General features: G+C 44.9%; 1 protein-coding gene across 5 annotated transcripts in view; it reads left to right on the top strand.

Annotated features, from left to right (window-relative positions):
• The window catches only part of LOC140206160 (latent-transforming growth factor beta-binding protein 4-like), a 182,823-nt gene that overhangs the window by 145,452 nt on the left and 15,148 nt on the right, over positions 1 to 22,223 (top strand). For 4 of the 5 annotated variants that reach the window (XM_072274402.1, XM_072274401.1, XM_072274403.1 and 1 more), the window contains 3 exons: positions 492 to 635; positions 14,082 to 14,246; positions 20,819 to 20,896. In XM_072274402.1, the coding sequence (XP_072130503.1) occupies positions 492 to 635; positions 14,082 to 14,246; positions 20,819 to 20,896 (387 nt within the window). The remainder of the gene's footprint in view (positions 1 to 491; positions 636 to 14,081; positions 14,247 to 20,818; positions 20,897 to 22,223) is intronic. The other variant, XM_072274404.1, reaches the window with a different exon arrangement.

Genomic DNA, 22,223 nt, shown 5'->3' with positions numbered 1-22,223 from the left:
TTGGTGTCTTCCTCCAAGTCACTTAATTGTAGGCCCATGGCATACCACTCACTGCTTCTTGCCAACCAAAAATTGCCCATTTATGTCTGTTTCTTGTGAGCCGGCCAGGCAACACCACCTCCCACTCGGTGCTTCTATTTCCCACAATAATCATTCACGTACCCTGAGGATTGTTGATTACCTGGACTCTTCTGCTTTTGTGTTTTATGTTCTTTTTTCCACCTTTTTTTGTTGTTTGTGAGATCTGATTTATTTTGTGCATGGAGGTGGTTCATGTTTTTCTTTGAACGGTTCCATGGTTATTTCATGGCTGCCTGTGGGGAAGACAAATCTCAGGGTTGCATACCGCATACATACTTCGATAATGAATATACTTTGAATCTGGAGTTGAGTTGGAGGCAGTTCTTTATGAAACAATCATGGCAGTGGGCTCACTGTGGCAGCCACGTTTACTGCTCTGACTTCAATCAACACATTTTCTCTCTTTGCAGATGTGAACGAGTGTCAGATCATGCAAGGTGTTTGTGGTGCAGCATCTTGCGAAAATGTCCCTGGTTCATTCTTGTGCATCTGCCTGGATGAGAAGGAAGAGTTTGACCCCATAACAGGACGATGCAATCGTCGAGCTGCGCACGGTACATTCCACTCTCTACCTGCTAAAGGCCTGGACAGTACTAAGCCCCTGCAAGGCTCTGTACTCCAGTTCACAGCCATACTTTCACACTTTGGGGATAGGTGCTGTCAGATTTATTCAAAGACAAAGAGCATTGTTACGGTAAAGCGGCCATTAGTTTGTGGATTTCAGGCAGCATTCTGTGCACGGAGGCATTTTCCGATGATATAATTGATTCACATTATTCCGGGATTGAAAGGCTTATCATATGAGCAGCGTTTGATGGCTCTGGGCCTGTACTCACTGGAATTCAGAAGAATGAGGGGGGACCTCATTAAAACCTGTTGAATGTTGAAAGGAACAAACAACAGGAATTCTGCAGATGCTGGAAATTCAAGCAACACACATAAAAGTTGCTGGTGAATGCAGCAGGCCAGGCAGCATCTCTAGGAAGAGGTGCAGTCAACGTTTCAGGCCGAGACCCTTCGTCAGGACTAACTGAAGGAAGAGTGAGTAAGGGATCCCTTCAGTTAGTCCTGACGAAGGGTCTCGGCCTGAAACGTCGACTGCACCTCTTCCTAGAGATGCTGCCTGGCCTGCTGTGTTCACCAGCAACTTTGATGTGTGTTGAATGTTGAAAGGCCTTGATAGAGTGCATGTGGAGGGGATGTTTTCTCTGGTGGAGGAGTCTAAGAGAGCTTCAGAATAGAGGGGCGTCCCTTTAGAACAGTGAGGAGGAATTTGTAGTGAATCTGTGGAACTCATTGGTACAGGTGACTGTGGAGGCCAAGGTATTGGATACATTTAAGGCAGAGATTGATAGAATCTTAGTTAGTCAGGGCATGAAAGGATATGGAGAGAAGGCAGGAGACTGGGTCCGAGAGAGAAATAGATAAGCCAGTGAAATGGTGGAGCAGACTCGATGGGCCAAGTGGCCTAATTCTGCTCCTATATCGTATGGGCTTCTAACAGAGCACTGGGAAAATTAGAGAGTTCTGCTGTAATATCAAAGCACTGAACAAATGCAGGAAATATCAGAGAGATTATGGAAAGATTAAAAAAACAAGGTTGTTGTAGTGCAGGGCTTTCCAAACCCTTACTTAAAAGTGTTGGTCCACGGCATAAAAAAGGATGGGAACCCCTGTTGTATTACATAACTTCAACTTCCCCTGTGCAGATGGGGACCTCCCTAGGTTTAGATGGGACAGAATTTTGTCAGGAGTGTTTCTTAAATAAGAAAAATCAGAATGTAGATAGTCTCATGAGAGGAGAGGCCATGCTGGATCTGATTGCTGGGAAGTGTCAAATCAAATCAAATTTAATTACTATTCAGCCATACATGAATGCAGCTGAGCGAAACAGCGTTCCTCAAGATGCAAAATATACACTGCAGATTCAAAAAGCAAGCAAAAAAGACCTATTCATACAAATATATATATATAGTCGAAGACGTTGAACAAAATAACCCAGAAATTGATAGTACAGTTTCCAGCAAATCTGCCTGTCATAGAACACCCGAAGGCAGCACCAGTGGGAGAGGCCAGCCCCCAACCAAGCACGGACGCCACGCTACACCGCCTCAGGCATCTCCTCACCTGGACTGCAGCAGCAGGCAAGCCCATGGCTTGAGGCCTAGTCCTCGCTACAGCTGAGGGTATACAGCTCCCACTCTGTCTGTCTTGTCACTTGCTTCCCTTGTTGGTGCCTGGACAGGTGACCTAACTGTCAGTAGAAAAGCAGTTAGCGAACAGTGAATAGGCAACATTATTGCAACTTTACAGAACATTGGTTTGGCCACATCTGGAATATTGCATATAGTTTTGGTACAGGAGGGACGTTAAGGCGTGCAGAAGAGGTGTGCAGATGTTGCCAGGTTGAGAAGCATGTGCTATCATGAGGAGCTAGACAACCTTGGGTTGCTTTCTTTGAAATGGCAGAGGCTGAGAAGAGATCTGATTGAGGTTTACAAGATTATGAGAGGCATAGGTAGAGAAGATGGGGAGTATTTTTCCCCTTTGAAGATGAGGGGGGTAGGTTCAAAGGGGATGTGAGAGTAAGTGTTTTACTCAGAGAGTGGTGGATGCCTGGAATGTGCTGCCTGGTAAGGTGGTAAAGGCAAATACGTTAGAGACTTTTAAGAGATGTTTAGATAGGCACATGAATATGAAGAAGATGCAGGGATATGGACATTGTGTAGGTATGAGGGATTAGTTGTTGGGTGTTTTTAATTTAGTTTTTAGCTGATTCAGCACAATATTGTGGGCCGAAGGGCCTGTTCCTGTTCTATGTTCTGGTGGCCTCAACTCCTTAAATGTTAAGAGAACTCCAGATAAGGATGTTGGACTAATTGGAGCATGCAAATTCCAAAATATTAGGCAGAAACTAGGGGAGGGTTGACCAGGACAGCTGTTTTTAGTCAAATCCACAAGCAGAGGGTGTTCGTAAACCAGCTGCACAGAGTACAGGTGGCGGAAGGAAGGACAAGGTCAGGTAAACTTGGATGTTGAGAAATCTGATGAATTTTGCCAAGAAGTAAAAGGAAACATACAAGACCCTAAGACTATAAGATTAATTAATTAATTAATTAATTAATAGCTCCATCAGTCTAAGTAGACAATGGATGCGCCCGGTTTAGGACTCAGTTGGGTGTGGAACAGTGTTGGCTGTGGCTGAATAAGCCGATTCTTGAGCGGCAGTCCTTGGCACGGCTGCTGCACACGAAGGCTGATGGCTGATGGCCGCGGCTGGGTCGTCACTGCCACAGCTTCCCTTCTCTCTCTTCTGTCCCACCACAGTCGAGTTGGTTTTCCCTCTGCATTGGTAATGCCTGTACGTCCAGCCTGTCATCAGGTGCAGCGATTTGCAGCTGTCTCTTCCCAAGCGTCCTCCCTGATATCAGCAGACTGCAGGTCACGTTTACAAACGTCCCTGTAATGCAGCAGTGGGCGCCCTGTGGGCTGGGATCCTGCAGCGAATTCTCCGTATAGGATGTCCTTGGGGATGCGGCCATCCTGCATGCAGCAGACATGGCCAAGCCAGCGCAGTCGTCACTGTGTGAGAAGGACATACATGCTTGGCATGTTGGCCTGGTCCAGGACGTCCTTGTTTGACACGCGGTCTTTCCAGGAAATACCCATGCTCCGACACAAGCACCGTAGGTGGAAGCTGTTCAGGTGGTGCTCTTGGCGTGTGTAGGTTGTCCAACTCTCGCTGCCATAGAGAAGGGTACTCAGTGCACAGGCTCTGTACACTGCAATCTTGGTGGCTGTGGTGAGCTTGTTGTTTTTCCACACTCTCTTTGACAGCTTGGCCATAGCAGCGGCGGCTTTCCCTATTCGCCTGTTGAGCTCTGGGTCGAGGGACAGGTTGCTGGAGACTGTCGATCCTAGGGAGGTGAATTCATCTACCGCTTGCAGGGTGCGGTCACCGATGCTGATGCTGGGGGCTTCGCTGACGTCCTGGCCCATGATCTCTGTCTTCTTCAGACTGATGGTGAGGCCAAACTCTTGGCAAGCATGTGCCAGGGAACTGACTAGCCTCTGGAGACCAGACTGTGTGTGTGATGTCAGGGCAGCATCATCAGCGAAGAGTATCTCCCGGAACAGGTCAAATACAGCCACAACCATGGAGGAGAGGTGGCAATTCATTCGTGATACCATATACATCACTGCCATGTCATCCCTCGGAAGAAGGAGAGGAAAAACCAAGATTGGTTTGAATCTCACCTGTCTGAGATGGAACCTGTCATTGATGCCAAGAGAGAAGCTCTGATCCACTACAAAAGAGACTCATCAGAAAAGAATCTCATTGCACTGAGAATGGCAAGAAACAACGCTCAAAGGACGACTAGACGCTGCACAATTGACTACGGCAGAACCTGTGCCAGGACATCCAGACCTGCGCCGACCGTGGCAACGTGCAAAGCATGTATGAGGGGATGGAGAAAGCCTTCGGGCCCACCGCTAGCAAGGTCGCTCCGTTGAAGTCCAAGGACGGTGAAGTCATCAAAGACTGTGCCAAGCAGATGGAGAGGTGGGCCAGGCACTACCAGGACCTGTTCTCCGCTGAGAACATGGTCATTGAGTCAGCCCTTGCCAGTATCCCTGCCCTACCTGTCATGAAAGAGCTGGACCTAACCCCAAAAGAGGAAGAACTCAGCAAGGCCATCGACTCGCTTGCTCACAGCAGGGCACCAGGCAAAGACGGCATCCCTGCAGAAGTGATCCAGTGCGGGAAACCAGTGCTCCTAAGCCATCTTCATGAGCTGCTCTGCCAGTGCTGGCAGGAGGAATCAATTCCCCAAGACATGCGAGACGCAAACATCATCAGATTGTTCAAGAATAAGGGAGACCACGACGACTGTAACAATTACAGAGGCATATTCCGACTCAACACCATTGGCAGGACATTTTCCTGAGTGATTCTGAAGCAACTGCATACACTGGCAGAACGCGTCTACCCTGAGTCCCAGTGTGGCTTCAGAGCAGAGAGGTTCACCATCGACTTGATCTTCTCACTCAGACAGCTACAGGAGAAGAGCCGGGAACAGAGACAGCCTTTGTACATTGCCTTCATCGACCTGGTTAGCAGAAAAGGCCACTTTGCACTCCTGAAGAAGATCGGATGCCCTTCAAAGCTGCTGAATCTCATCGCCTCTTTCTATGACGGCATGCAGGGAACAGTACAATTTGTTGGATCATCCTCAGAGCCCTTCCCCATCCAAAGCAGAGTGAAGCAGGGTTGCGTCCTTGCCCCAATGCTCTTCGGGATCTTCTTCTCCCTCGTACTGTTGTACGCTTTCAGGACATCTGATGACGGAGTGTACCTACACACTAGGTCCGACGGCAAGTTCTTCAACCTTGCACACCTCAGAGCAAAGACTATAAGATCTAGGAGCAGAATTAGTTTAGAGGGCACAGTTTTAAGGTGCTTGGAAGTAGGTAAAGAGGAGATGTCAGGGATTTTTTTTTAACACAGAGTGTGGTGAGTGTGTGGGATGGGCTGCCCGCGACAGTGGTGGAGGTGGATACAATAGGGTCTTTTAAGAGACTCCTGGATAGGTACATGGAGCTTAGAAAAATAGATGGCTATGGGTAACCTAGGTAATTTCGAAAGTAAGTACATGTTCAGCACAGCATCGTGAGCCTGAATTGTGCTGTAGGTTTTCTATGTTTCTAATTAGGCCATTTTGTCCATCGTGTCTGCTATGCCAGTTCATCATGGCTGATCGAATTTTCCTCTCAGCTCCACTCTCCTGCCTTCTCCCCTTCCCTTCATGCCCTGACCAATCAAGAATCTATCAACTTCTGCCTTAAATATACATAAAGAGTTGGCCTCCACAGCTGCCTTTGACAAAGAGTTTTACAGATTCATCATTCTCTAGCTGAAGAAATTCCTCCACATCTCCATTCTAAAACGACGACCCTTTATTCTGAGACTGTATCCTCAATTCTTAGACTCTCCCACCATAGGAAATGTCCCCTCCGCATCCACTCTATCAAGGCCTTTCACCATTCGATGGGTTTCAATGAGGTCACCTATCATTCTTCTGAATTCAAGTGAATACAGGCCCAGAGCCATCAAACAAGCCATCAGAGCCGTTCAATCCTGGAGTCATCTTCATGAACCACCTTTGAACTCTCTCCTGTTTCAGCACATCCTTTCTAAAATAAGATGCCCCAATCTGCCACAATACTCCAAGTGAGGCCTCACAGTGCTTTATAAAGTCTCAACATTACATCTTTGCTTTTATGTTCTAGTCCTCTTGAAAGGATTGCTAACAGTGCATTTGCCTTCTTCACTACAGACTCAATATGCATATTAGGGAACTCTGCACAAGGACTCACTCCCAAGTCCCTTTGCACCTCAGTTTTTGTGTTTTCTCTCCTTTTAGAAAATAGTTTCATTTCTTCTACCAAAGTGCATAACCATACACTTCCTGACACTGTATTCCATCTGCCACTTCTTTGCCTATTCTCCTAATCTGTCTAAGTCCTTCTGTAACCTCTCTACTTCCTCAAAACTTGCTGCCCTTTCACCTGTTTCTATATCGTCTACAAACTTTGCAACAAAACTATCAATACCATCGTCCAAATCATTGACATATAATGTAAAAAGAATTGGTCCCTGTGACCCCTGTGGAACACCATTAGTTACTGGCAGCCAACCAGAAAAGGCTCCCTTTATTCCCACTCTTTACTCCTGCCAGTCAGCTACTGCTTTATCCATCCTGCAATACCATGGGCTCGTAGCTTGTTAAGCAGCCTCACGTATGTCACCTCGTCAAAGGCCTTCTGAAAATCTAAGCACACAACATAACCTATTCTTCTGTGCTATCCTGCTTGTTATTTTTACAAAGAATTCCAACAGATTTGTCAGACAAGGTTTTCCCGTGAGGAAGCCATGCTGACTATGGCCTATTTTATCACGTGCCTCCAAGTACCCTGAGAACTCATCCTTAATAATCAACTCCAGCATCTTTCCAATCACTGAGGTCGGACTAACTACCTACAGTTTCCTTTCTTCTGTCTCTCTCCCTTCTTGAAGAGTGGAATGCATTTGCAATTTTCCAGTCTTCCGGAACCATTCTAGTGATTCTTGAAAGTTCATTACTAATGACACCATAGTCTCTTCAGCCACCTCTTTTAGAACCCTGGGATGTACACCATCTTGTTCAGGTGACTTATCTACTTTCAGACCTTTCAGTTTCCCAAGAACCTTCTCTCTAGTAATGGTAACTTCACACACTTGGTGACCCCTGACACTTGGAACTTCCACCATACTGCTTGTGTCTTCCACAGTGAAGACTGACTCTTTACTTACTTGTTTTGTCCGCCATTACTACCTCTCCACTGTCATTTTCCAGTGCTCCAATATCCTCTTTAATGTTATTGGCTAACTTACTTTCGTATTCCATCTTTACCTTCTTAAAGGCTATTTAGTTGCCTTCTGTTGGTTTTTAAAAGCTTCCCAATCCCCTAACTTCCCACTAATCTTTGCTGTATTATATGCCCTCCCTTTGGCTTTTATGTTGGCTTTGACTTCTCTATTAACCACAGTGTGTCATCTTGACTTTAGAATACTTCTTCCTCTTCAGGATGTATATATCCACTGTCTTTTTATTTGCTTGCCTTCTCTGAGCGAAGCCTCTCTTCTCTGAAGCCTTGAAGAGTTAAAGCCTCAAGATTACCACTTTGACTCTGTCCACTATGGCCAATCTGCTTGCCCCCGCCTTCCTTTCATTTGCTCTTGGTAATCACTTGCAAAGCCAATTAGCTGGTGGTCAAAGCTCTTACTCACTGTACAGACCCACTGTTGCCTTTTGTACTCAGGAGTGGACCTGATTGAAGTCCCTTCCTCTCAAAACTTCCAGTGTCCAGATCGGCCACCGGTCAAAGCTCTTACTCGCTGTACCGGCCTGCTGTTGCCTTTTGTACTCGGTAAGGTTCAGGAAGCTAAAGTCAAACGGGGCCATTGAGGATTATAAATAAACTAGAAAAATACTCAAACATGTATTAAAAAGAGTAAGGAAGGGCCCTGAAAATGAATTGAACAGTAGAAGTAAATAGAATCGCAAAGCATTCTATACAACAAGAGTAAGAAGATAACTAGGGAGAGAGTAGAATCACTCAGGGTGTTGAAGGCTGAGGATCACAAATGAGTACTTTACATTAGTATTTACAAAGGAAAAGGATGTGGGAGATTTGAAGGTCAGTATAGAAAGTGCTAATTTGTGAGGATATTTTGGGATAAAGAAGGAGGTAGTGTTGCCTCTCTTAAAGATCATTAAGAAGGATAAGTCCTCAGACCCCGATGGGATATATCCCAGAATTCTGAAAAAGGCAGATGATGTAATTGCTATGGCCTTGACAATATATTTGTGTCCTCTCTAGCCACTGGAGAGGTCTGGGTAATAGCTAATGTTGTTCTAATATTCAATGTTGTTCTATTGTCTTACCAAAGTGAGTTTTTTAAGGAGACGACAAAAGTAATTGATAGAGCTATGAATGTTGCTACATGGATTTTAGACCATAAAATAGAAACAAAATTAGGCCATTAGGCTAATCAAATCTGCTCTGCCATTTCATGATGGGTGATTTATAAGAGCAACACATACAAAATGCTGGGGAATTCACAAAAATGATTCCAGAACTGAATGGTTTATCATATGAAACGCACTTGATGGCTCTGGGTCTGTATTCACCAGAATTCAGAATAATGAGGGGTGACCTCTTTGAAACCTATTGAATGGTGAAAAGCCTCAAATGAGTGGATGTGGAGAGGATGTTTCCTATGATGGGAGAGTCTAAGACCAGAAGACACAGCTTCAGAATAGAGGGACGTTCTTTTAGAACGGAGATGTGGAGGAATTTCTTTAGCCAGAGGGTGGTGAATCTGTGGAATTCTTTGCTACAGGCAGCTGTGGAGGCCAAGTCATTATGTATATTTAAGGCAGAGGTTGATAGGTTCTTGACTGGTTGGGGCATGAAGGGCAGGAAAGTGGAGCTGAGAGGAAAATTGGATCAGCCATGATGAAATGGTGGAGCAGAGTCAATGGGATAAATAGTCTAATTTGGCTCCTATATCTTATGGCCTTACAGAATTCAGCGAGTCAGACCAAAGGAGGGGAATGAACAGTCAATGATTCAGTCCGACACCCTTCATCAGTACTGGAAAGGAAGGGGGAAGAAACCAGAATAGGAAGGTGGGGGAGGGGGTTGTGGGTTGTGTGGAAGCCGAACAAGCTGGCAGGTGATAGGTGAAACCAGGTGAGGAGGACATCTCAGGTGCTCTGGAATGGAAATCCTCATCCCGAGAACAGATGTGAACTGAGGCCCGAGTAGAAAAGCAGCAGTAAGTCGCAGCAGTAAAAAATTTGCTTCGACTAGCAACCAATCGCCATTTGGGATTGATTAGCAAGAGCAAATTAAAGGAAGGCAGGGTCAAGTGCAGTGGCCATAGTCTGAGTAAACAGAGTCAGTGTGGTGATCTTGAGGATTCAGCAAAGGGAGGCTTCAGTCAGAGAAAGCAGGAAAAAAAATCGAAAAGCTCTGGGTTAAGTTTTTTTCTTCCTTCCCTTCTTTGTATCTGCTAAGTTAGGACAGTAGAGATGCCAGCAGGGTATTGCAATCTCCTCTTGCGGGATGTGGGAAGCCAGGGACACCTCCAGTTTCTTGGACGACTACAGCTGTGAGAAGTGCATCCAACTGCAGCTTCTAACAATCCACATTAAGGAGCTGGAGCTGGAACTGAACAAACTCCAGATCATTCAGGAGGCTGAGGGGGTGATAGACAGGACGTGCAGAGAGGTAGTTACACCCAAGGTGCAGGACACATGAGACTGGTTGAGTGTCAGAAAGGGAAAGGGGTTAAGGAGCCAGTGCAGAGGATCTCTGTGGCCATCCCCCTCAAAAACAGGTGTGTAAAGTTCAAAGTAAAATTTAGTATCAGAGTACATACATGTCACCACATACTATCACAGAAACATAGAAAAATCTACAGCACAATACAGGCCCTTCAGCCCACAAAGCTGTGCTGAACATGTCCTTACCTTAGAATGACCTAGGCTTACCCATAGCGCTCTATCTTTCTAAGCTCCATGTATCTATCCAGGAGTCTCTTAAAAGACCCTATCGTATCTGCCTCCACCACCGCCACCGGCAGCCCATTCCACGCACTCACCATTCTCTGCGTAAAAAACTTACCCCTGACATCTCCTCTGTACCTACTTCCAAGCACCTTAACACTGTGCCCTCCTGGGAAAAAGCCTCTGACTATCCACACCATCAATGCCTCTCATCATCTTATATACCTCTATCAGATCACCTCTCATCCTCCGGCGCTCCAAGGGAAAAAAGCCGAGTTCATTCAACCTATTCTCATAAGGCATGCTCCCCAATCCAGGCAACATCCTTGTAAATTCCCTCTGCACCCTTTCTATAGTTTTCACATCTTTCCTGTAGTGAGGCAACCAGAATTGAGCACAGTACACCAAGTGAGGTCTGACCAGGGTCCTATATAGCTGCAACATTACCTCTCAGCTCTTAAACTCAATCCCACGATTGATGAAGGCCAATGCACCATATGTCTTCTTAATCACAGAGTCAACCTGCATACAGCTTTGAGTGTCCTATGGACTCTGACCCCAAGATCCCTCTGATCCTCCGCACTGCCAAGAGTCTTACCACTAATACTATATTCTGCCATCATATCTGACCTACCAAAAATGAACCACTTCACACTTATCAGGGTTGAATCCATCTGCCACTTCTCAGCTCGGTTTTGCATCCTATCAATGTCCCGCTGTAACCTCTGACAGCCCTCCACACTATCCACAACACCCCCAACCTTTGTGACATCAGCAAACCTACTAACCCATCCCTCCACTTCCTCATCCAGGCCATTTATGAAAATCATGAACAGTAGAGGTCCCAGAACAGATCACTGAGGCACACCACTGGTCACCAACCTCCATGCAGAATATGACCCGTCTACAACCACACTTTGCCTTCTGTGGGCAAGCCAGTTCAGGATCAACAAAGAAATGTCCCCTTGGATCCCATGCCTCCTTACTTTCTCAATAAGCCTTGCATGGGGTAGCTTATCAAATGCCTTGCTAAAATCCATATAAACTACGTCTATGGCTCCACCTTCATCAATGTGTTTAGTCACATCCTCAAAAAATTCAATCAGGCTCATAAGGCACGACCTGCCTTTGACAAAGCCATGCTGACTATTCCTAATCATATTTTGCCTCACCAAATGCTCATAATTCCTGCCTCTCAGGATCTTCTCCATCAACTTACCAATCACTGAAGTAAGACTCACTGGCCTATAATTTCCTGAGCTATCTCTACTCCCTTTCTTGAATAAGGGAACAACATCCACAACCCTCCAATCCTCCGGAACCTCTCCCATCCTCATTGATGATGCAAAGATCATCGCCAGAGGCTCAGCAATCTCCTCCCTCACTTCCCACAGTAGCCTGAGGTACATCCTGTCCAGTCAAGAGGACATCCTCTTCCTTAATATCTACATGCTCAAGCTTTTCAGTCTGCTGCAAGTCATCCCTACAATCACCAAGATCCTTTTCCATAGTGAATACTGCAGCAAAGTATTCGTTAAGTACCTCTGCTATCTCCTCCAGTTCCATACACACTTTTCCACTATAATACTTGATTGATCCTATTCTCTTGTATCTTATCCTCTTGCTCTTCACATACTTGTAGAATGCCTTGGAGTTTTCCTTAATCCTGTCCGCCAAGGCCTTTTTATGGCCCCTTTTGGCTTTCCTAATTTCATTCTTAAACTCCTTCCTGCTCCCCTTATAATCTTGAGATTCTTTTTTCTGTAGGCATACTTCGCAAATCTCTAGAACAATAACTGTAAACTATAAACATCAGGAACTGTAAGCTGTAAACAAACTGAAAATGCAGATATAAATAAATAGCAATAAATAACAAGCATGAAATAATAAGATAAAAGAGTCCTTAAATGAGTGAAGTTATCCCCTTTTGTTCAGGAGCCTGATGGTTGAGGGGTAATAACTGTTCCTGAACCTGGTGGTGTGAGTCCTGAGAGAGAAGGTTCTTGGGAAACTGAAAGGTGTGATGGTAGATAAATCACCTGAATCAGGTGGTGTGAAACCCTAGGGTTCTGAAAGAGGTGGCTGATGAAATTGAGGAGACGTTAGAAATGATCCTTTAAGAATCATTAGATTCTGTAATGGTTCCTGAAGACTGAAAAATTGCAAATGTCACTCAACTCCTCAAGAAGGAAGAGAAGCAGAAGAAAGGAAACTATAGGTCAGATATTCTGACCTCAGTGGTTAGGAAGATGTTGGAGTCGATTGTTAAGGAGGAGGTCTTAGAGTACATGATAAAATAGGCCGTAGTCAGCATGGTTTCCTCAAGGGAAAATCTGCCTGACATACCTATTGGAAATCTGAAGAAATAACAAGCAGGATAGACAAAAGAGAATTGGTTGATGTTGTGTACTTGGATTTTCAGAAGGCCTTTAATAAGATATCACACGAGGCTGCTTAACAAGCTATGAGCCAATGGAATTATATGCAAGATTCTAGCATGGATAAAGCATTGGCTGATTGGCAGGAGGCAAAGAGTGGGAATAAAGGGAGCCTTTTCTGGTTGGTTGCTGGTGACTAGTGTTGTTCCACAGGGGTCTGTGTTGTGACAGATTCTTTTTACATTATATTGCAATGATTTGGATGATGGAATTGTTACGTAAAGATATGTATGCAGGGGCAGGTAGTTTTGAGGAAGCAGAGATGCTACAAAAGGACTAAGACAGATCAGGAGAATGGGCAAGATCATGGCAGATCTTGTTCATCTTTCTATCTATGCATAAACTGAAGAAAAAAACTAAGCTTTAGGCCATAAAATATAGGAGCAGAATTAGGCCATTTGGCCCATCGACTGCTCCGCCATTTCATCATGGCTGATCCAATTTTCCCTCTCAGCCCCAATCTCCTGCCTTCTCCCCGTATCCCTTCCTGTGCCAACCAATCAAGAATCTATCAATCTTTGCCTTAAATCTACATAATGACTTGGCCTCCACAGCTGCCTGTGGCAAAGAATTCCACAGATTCACCACCCCCTGACTAAAGAAATTCCTCCTCATCTCAGTTCTAAAGGATGCCCCTCTGGTCTGAGACTCTCCCACCACAAGAATCGTCCTCTCCACATCCACTCTCCCAGGACCTTTCACCATATAATAGGTTTCAATGAGGTCACCGCTCATTCTTCTGAATTCTAGTGAATACAGGCCCAGAGCTATCAAATGCTCTTCATGTGACAAGCCATCCAATTGTGGAATCATTTTCATGAAGCTCATTTGAAGCTTCCCTGGTTTAAGCACATTCTTTCTAAGATAGGGGGCCCAAAACTGTTCACACTACTCGCCAGTACTTTATAATGTCTCAACTTTACATCTTTGCTTTTATATTCTAGTCCTCTTGAAATGAATGCTAACATCACAATTGCCTTCCTCACCACAGACTCTACCTGCAAATTAACCTTTAAGGAATCTTGCACAAGGACTCCCAAGTCCCTTTGCACCTCAGTTTTTAAAATTTTTTTCTCCATTCAGAGAACAGTCTACACTTTTATTTCTGCTACCAAAGTGCTTTACCATACTCTTCCCAAAACTGTATTCCATTCCCCCAATCTGCCCAAGTCCTTCTGTGGCCTCTCTGCTTCCTGAAAACTACTTGCTCTCCACTTATATTCAAAACTTCTGCAAACTTGGCCACCCCCTCTAAAATGTAAGATGGTTAATGGGACAAGTTAATGCAATTGATTGTATGGAGAGTGCAGGGTAACCTATACTGGTCACGGCTGACAAATTTGTTTCTGTCTTGTGATTTCTGTCAATAAACAGATGTCCAGTGTCTGTGATCCATGAAGATGATGGCTGAGCCACCATTGCTTACCAATCTTCTTTCTTCCAGCGACGCCTGCAAGGGAGGAGAATGAATGCTACTACAACCTGAATGACGTGCAGCTGTGCCAGAATATCCTGGCAAGCAATGTGACACGGCAAGAGTGCTGCTGTACCGTCGGTGAGGGATGGGGCAAAGACTGCAGAATCTACCAGTGTCCTGTGTATGACTCCGGTAAGAGCCCGTTACACTCAGTACAGGTCTCCAGCATAAACCGGTTTATGGAGTTGGACATGGCAGTCCATGGCCGCCTCTTGTCCCAAGATGAAGCCACCCTCAGCATGGAGGAGCAACACCTTATATTCTGTCTGTGTAGCCTCCAACCTGATGGACGAACATTGATTTCTCCTCCTGGAAGACAAATTTTCCCACCTCATTCTGACTTTTTACCTCTTCTCATCTGTCTATCATCTTCCCCTGGGTGTCCTCCTCTTTGCTTTCCTCCTATTGTCCAGTTTCCTATCAGATTCTCCTTCTCCAGCTCTTGACTTTTCCCACCCACCGGGCTTCGTCAATCACCTTCTTGCTTGCCTCCTTCTCCTCCCCCACCTTTTTATTCTGGCATCTACACACCAACCCCCGCACCCCCCCCCCGCTGCAGTCCCAGAGCGTTTTGACTGTCTGTTCATATCCTTAGGTACAGCCTGACCTGCTGAGCTTGTGTGCGTTGTCCTGCATTTGGAGTTGTGAGGAGAGGGGGTGGAGGAAGTGAGATGCAGTAAGTTGTATGGGAAGGGGTTTGACAATCTGTCCATCACCCGGTCTGGGGAAGGTTGTTCTTCACTAATATAAGTGTCACAAAGTGAGAAATGACCACAGCTCCCTTGGCTATTTTATTAGGAAGAGGAAGAAGAGATTCTCAGGAAGGAAAATGGATCATTAAAACAATTTGTTTAGTAGCAGTGCCTGGTTATAATAAAGAGACTTGCAGAAAGAAGTCAGTACATTTGGGACGTAACAAAATGCTCTAGACAGTTACCAGCAGTGCATACACAGGTGTGTTTGCAAATAGTAAACAACACACACACAAAATGCTGGAGGAACTCAGCAGGCCAGGCAGCATCTATGGAAAAGAGTGCTGTCAACATTTCGGGCCGAGACATTTCTAACATCCGCAGATTTTCTCATGTTTTAGCAAATGGTAAATAGTTTTCAAGCACAAACACCCATAGCTACAGGAGAAATTCAAGGTAATATTAAATCAAAGGAAGGGTTTTAGAAATGGCAGAAGGCATTGACTGCAGATCATTTTAGAAATCAGGAGTGGAACATGAAATTGATATGATAGAACTGAATCAGGATCTGAATCAGGTTTAATATCACCGGCATATGTTGTGAAATTTGTAGCTGTACAATGTAATACATAATAATAGAGAAAAAAACTGAATTGCAGCAAGAGACATAATCTGATTAGGGATAGTCAACATGGCTTTGTCAAGGGCAGGTTGTGCCTTATGAGCCTGATTGAATTCTTCGAGGATGTAACAAAACATATTGATGAAGGTAGAGCAGTGGACGTAGTGTATATGGATTTCAGTAAGGCATTTGATAAGGTTCCCCATACAAGGCTCCTTCAAAAAGTAAGGAGGCATGGGATCCAAGGAGACTTTGCTTTGTGGATCCAGAATTGGCTTGCAAAGGGTAGTTGTAGGTGGTTCATATTCTGCATGGAGGTCGGTGACCAGTGGTGTTCCACAGGGATCTGTTCTAGGACCCCTCCTCTTTGTGATTTTTATAAGTGACCTGGATGAAGAAGTAGAAGGGTGGGTGAGTAGGTTTGGTGATGACACAAAGGTTAGGGGTGTTGTGGATAGTCTGGAGGGTTGTCAAAGGTTACAGCGGGACCTCGAGAGAATGCAGAACTGGGCTGAGAAGTGGCAGATGGACTTCAACCCAGACGAGTGTGAAGTGATTCAATTTGGTAGGTCAAATGCAGTGTGGAGGATCTAAGAGATCTTGGGGTTCGTGTCCATAGGACACTCAAAGCTGCTGCGCAGGTTGACAGTGTTGGTAAGAAGGCATATGGTGTGTTTGCATTCATCAACCGTGGGATTGAGTTCAAGAGCCGTGAGGTAATCTTACAGCTATACAAGATCTTGGTCAGTCCCCACTTGGAGTACTGTGTTCAGTTCTGGTCACCTCACTACAGGAAGGATGTGGATATTATAGAGAGAGTGCAGAGGAGAGTCACAAGGATGTTGCCTGGATTGGACGGTGTACCTTATGAGAATAGGTCGAGTGAAATTGGCCTTTTCTCCTTGGAGCGATGGAGGATGAGAGGTGACCTGATAGAGGGGCATTGATCATGTGGATAGCCAGAGCCTTTTTCCCAGGGCTGAAATGGCTAGCACGAGGGGGCATAGTTTTAAGGTGCTTGGAAATAGGTACCGAGGGGATGTCAGTGGTAAGTGTTTCACACAGAGGGTGGTGGGTGCGTGGAATGCAGTGCCGGCAGCGGTGGTGGAAGTGGATACAATAGGGTCTTTTAAGATCCTCTTAGATAGGTACATGGAGCTTAGAAAAATAGAGGGCTATGCGCTAGGGAAACTCTATGCAGTTTCTAGAGTAGTTTGCATGGTCGGTACAACATTGTGTGCCACAGGGCCTGTAATGTGTTGTAGATTTCTATGTTCTATATAAGTATATGTATATTAAATCATTCAATTAAATAAGTAGCACAATTTTTTAAAGTAGTGAGGTAGTGTTCATGGGTTCAATATCCATTCAGAAATCTGATGGCAGAGGGGAAAAAGCTGCTCCTGAATCATAGATTGTATGTCTTCAGGCTTCTGTACCTCCTTCCTGATGGCAACAATGAGAAGAGGACATGTCCTGGATGATTGGTGGTCCTTAATGATGGACACTGCCTTTTTTAAGGCATTGCTCATTGAAGATGCCCTGGATACCTGGCGGCTAGTGCCCATGTTGGAGCTGATTAAATTTACAACTCTCTGCAGCTTATTTTGATCCTGAGCCATGCCCCCACCCCCCGACATACCAATCAGTGATGCAGCCAGTTAGAATATTCTCCTCCTGTAGAAATTTGCAAGTACACAGCTACATTGAGTTCCAGCAGGTACAAATGAAGGGAAAAACTAGAAAGGGCAAACAACAGAAGTTACAATGAAGATTAAACTGAAATCCTGCATACTGAATACAGGTGTTTTCCAAAACCACCGGACCATCTATGTTTAACTTCTCCAGTGTAGAGGATATGACAATGCACTAATTTGGAAGATATCTAAAGGAAATGACAACTCACTTGGTAGGACTGTTTGAGTCGCTGAATAGTGTGAACGGTTGAGGGAGAAGAGTGGTGTTACATCTCTGCAAACATGTAGGAAAACGCCATGAGAAAGAATGTGGGCCATGGAAATGGAAAAGGTGCTTGGAGATTTGAAGACCGTGGAAAAGGGGGGAAGGGGAAGATAGTCTGGTGGCAAACGTGGCCGTTGTATATGGGTGCTGACAGGCTGGAGTGTGAGCACCAGAGATTATCCTTGTTTTGTCTGGGAGAAGAAGGAAGAAGAGGAGATATTTGAAAGTCAGAGCAGGGTAAAGATTGGCAGCAATATGTGTGAAATTTGTGATTTCCATACAAGTTCACAAAGCAGCCCCAGTCCAGTTGTCAGAGTATTCAATAATGATTTGAGGGAAGAAGTCCAAGTGTAATGAAGCAAAAACCTTACAGCCTTACAGTCATAGACTAATACAGCTCGGAAAAAGGCCATTCGGCCTATCTAGTCTATGCTAACCAAGCTTGTCCCAATCCGCCAATGTTTGGCCCATAACCTTCGAAGCCTTTACCATCCATGTACCCGTTCAGCTGTCCTTCAAAAGTGTATTTTGTATCTTCCTCAAAACACTTGCTCGGTCGGCTCATTCTACACGTTATACCTCCCTTTGTATAAACAAAGTTGCTCCTCAGGTCCATCTTGAGGTAGCTAGCGTAGTTAGCACAAGGCTTTACAGTGCCGGCAGGGTCCACTTGAACTTGTTATGTGGCCATACCATCTCAGCTTCCTCTTCTTTACTGTGGACAGTAGATCTTTGTAGTGTCTCATGTGCTGGGTGATGGTCCTTCATACTTCGTCGTTTGAGACATGGTCTGTATAGGAGATGCCAAAGGAGCCTCTGAAGCATCTCATTTCTATTGCCTGGATCTTCTTTTGCAGTTCTGCTGTCAAAGTCCATGATTCACATGCATTCAAGAAGATGGAGAGCACAAGTGCATGTAGGAGTTTCAGCTTGGATCTGAGAGCGATGTTATTGCCTCTCCAGATTGGTTTTAGTTCAGCCAGCATTGCTGTTTTTCGGGCTGTCCTTGCAAGGACTTCAGGCTTTGATTCTTCCTGGTTGATGATGGCGTCAAGATACTTGAACCATTTGACAGTCTGTAGTCCTTGTCCACTGACTGTGATTTTTGTCGTCATTGGCTGTTCACTGTTGCTCAAAGGCTTGGTTTTCTCTGTGCTGATCTCCGTGCCATACCCGGTAGATGTATTGACCAAAGCAACAGAGATCCTCAGCAATAAACGGGGAACTATTTACTAAAGGCACACACTCAATGATTACGGAACAGCTTCTTCCTCACCCACCCACTATCAGATTTCTGAATGGGCATCGAACTCATGAACACTACATCACTACTTCTTTTGCACTACTTATTCAGTTTAATATATGTGGTATGGTAGTGTAATGGTTAGCACAATACTTTACAGTATCAGCGAGCCAGGTTCTCTTCCCATCACTGCCTGTAAGGAGTCTGTACGTTCTCTCCATGACCGTGTGGATTTCCTCCGGGTGCTCCAGTTTCAAAGATCTAAGTACATACACTCACCGTAATTCACAGTTTTTCTCAATTATTATGTATTGCATTGTTCTGCTGCCACATAACAACAAATTTCATGTCAAATGCTGGTGATATTAAACCTGATTCTGATCTTATTTGCAGACTTACACACCACACCTTGCACATTCTTATCCAAATCATTGACATAGATTGCAAACAAGAGGACCTAATACCAGCCCTGAGGCACACAACTTGTTATGGGCCTTCAGCCCAGGAAACAACTCTCTCCGAATCAGAGTCAGCTTTATTATCATAGACATATGTCAGGAAAGTCGTTATTTTATTACCGCGGAATAGTGCAAGACTTAAAAAATACTATAAGCTGCGAGGATAAATAAATAAATCATCATCATCATCATCATAGTGTGCCATGTCGTAGGACATAGGCAATCATAGTCTTTCCATGAACATGATTGTTCTTGGCAAATTCTTCTACAGAACCAGTTTGCCATTACCTTCTCCTGGGCAGTGTCTTTACAAGACTGGTGACCCAATCTCTTCAGAGATTGTCTGCCTGGTGTCAGTGTTCGCATAAACAGGACTTGAGATATGTACCAGCTGCTCATACGACCATCCGCCACCTGCTCCAGTGGCTCCACGTGACCCTGATCGGGGGGGGGGGGCTTAGCGGAGGGAAGGAGTGCCTTATAGCTCCTTTGGTAGAGACACATCCCCACCCCGCCACCCAAAATTAATAAATAAATAGTACTAAGGAGGAATAGTGAGGTAGTGTTCATGGGTTCATGGTCCATTCAGAAATTGGACGATGGAGAGGAAGGAGCTGTACCTCCTCGTTGAATGTATTATTGAGAAGCCATGCTCCAGATGGTGAAGGTCCCTAATGATGGAGGCCACTTCTTTGAGGCACCAAGTCTGCTGCTGTAGCCCATCCACTTCAGAGTTTGACATGTTGTGCATTCAGAGATGCCCTTCCGCACACCACTGTTGTAACGCGTGGTTATTTTAGTTACTTTCAGCTTCCTGTCAGCTTGAACCAGTGTGGCCACTCTGACCTCTCTCATGAACCAGGGGTTTTTTACCCACAGAACTGCCACTCACTGGATTTTTTTTTCTGCTTCTCACACCGTTCTCTGTAAACTCTAGAGACTGTTGTGTATGTCTAGGGTCCTCTCCTCAACAACCACCATGAGATTACCTTCAGCAGGACTCCAGCTTTTGAAGACAGTCAATCATCCCAAACTTTTAAGGAAAGTAGGGGTAGGCAATAAATCTGGCCTTGTCACCGATTCCTACATCAGGGAACTAAATTCAAAGTTCAAAGTAAATTTTATTATCAAAGTACATGTATGTCATCATAATACAAACCTGAGTTTCATTTTCAGCAATCTACAGAATAGTAACTATAACAGGATCAATGGAAGACACAAAACGTGCAAATACAAATATAAATAAATGGCAATAAATGACAAGAACATGAAATACTGAGATAAAGAGTCCTTAAAGTGAGATAATTGGTTGTGGGAATATTTCAGTTATGGAGACACACAAAATCCTGGAGGAACTCAGCAGGCCAGGTAGCATCAATGGAAAAGAGTGAACAGTCGATGTTTTGGGTCAAGACCCTTCATCGATGGAAAAAAACACAAAATTGAAAGAGTCCAGGCATATTCAGCTCAGCTCAGTTCTAGTTCAGTCCAGCAGTGTTGTTATCTGCAGACCGCCTCAATCAAAATCGCACAAAACAGCAACAATAAAAAGGAGGGATCAGAAAGCAGATCACAACATAAAGTGACCCACAGTGTCCAATCTTTAAACCACATTGACTAAACCTTGCCTAAGACCCAGGACTGCAACGGCATGGAGGGAGAGAGAGGCCGTTTGAATGCAGGGGCCTGAATTAATTAACTTTATCTGTGAATTGATTCTGTTCCAGATGAATATCGGTCTCTGTGCCCTCAAGGGCGAGGGTTTATTTCCCTTCTACACCCAACACGTGAAAGGAGTTACACAGGTGAGTAAACTGCCAGTGGTCTTGGAGACTGAGGGTCTTAGAGAGTATGTAAGGATCTTTTTGAACTTCTTGGAAGCTGAACTGCTCTGACTTTCATCCCCTGCATTAGTTTCTCATCCATCACTCAGTGTAGTCCCTGCTCTTGCTGCCTGCTCAGTGGTGCTGTGCCCACGGTCAGTGTGAGATGCACTTTTGCATCGATTGAAATATCGATGAGAGCAACTTTGATTTCACCCTCCAGACACATCCACAGAGAGAGCCCAGGCCTCCCTCTCATTGTCTACACTTGGTGATGACAACACCACACTCATCTCCAGGGATTGGAAATGCTTTAAGAAGAGAGATAGCAAAATCTGCAATAAAACTACTCCAAAATGGCTCAGCATCGAGCTCACCAGGTGGTGATTGTCACCTTCCCCACCCACCACTGGGGCCCTGGTTCTCACATTTGGCTTTTAATCCATCAGGGGTTTGCTTCATGAACTCCATTTCAAATCATTCGATTCACAGGAACAATACTGCAAGATATGTTTAATTAAGTAAGTTGTAAGTGTGTTGTAGTATTAATTATATAACTGTACAGAAATCTGCTAGTCCATAATCACCAAAGTCCGAAGTGTGGTGTGTATGTTCACAGGGGGAAACTTTTTCCCTGAATAAACTAATACTCAGTACAGTACACAAACAAAGTTCCTTACCCAGGCTGAACAGTAACTCTGACTCTTTACCCGAATAAAATCAAATCAAGTTTAATTATCATTTAACCATATAAGGTGCAAAACATACACAGCACATTCAAATAAGCAAGCAAAAAAAAACACCATAGTCATGCAAAAAAAAACACACTTATATAGCCCAAGACTCTGAGTGACATGTCCCACAAATCGATGGTACAGTTCCTGGCAGTCCAGCCTGTCATTGCACCAATCGAACACTGGAGGGCCACACTGACAGGAGAGACTATCCCTAGCCGAGCGTAGACGCCACGCTGCACCACCTCTGGCGTCTCCTCTCCCAGACTGCAGCAGTGTGCAAGCCTCCAGCTTGAGGCCTAGTCCTCACTACAACTGAGTCTACGCAGCTCCCACATCATCCGTCATTTCACCAAACAGGCCTGCAGTATCTTACATTAACAATGTCCAACAGGGTCTTGCGGCCACAAGAGCTACATCCAGGACATTCAACTGTGTCTACACTGCATGCCGCCTTTGTGCACCAGCTCCATTGTCTCCAATAGAGCCCCTCCAAACCCATTCTGGCTCCTCCAACATGCCGGCCAGCTCCTTTGATACCGCAGCCAGCTACTCAGATCAACGAACAGCTCACT

This window comes from Mobula birostris, chromosome 12 (genome assembly GCF_030028105.1).
Source record: "Mobula birostris isolate sMobBir1 chromosome 12, sMobBir1.hap1, whole genome shotgun sequence".
Lineage (NCBI taxonomy): Eukaryota > Metazoa > Chordata > Chondrichthyes > Myliobatiformes > Myliobatidae > Mobula > Mobula birostris.
This window is presented reverse-complemented; position numbering and strand designations above follow the sequence as displayed.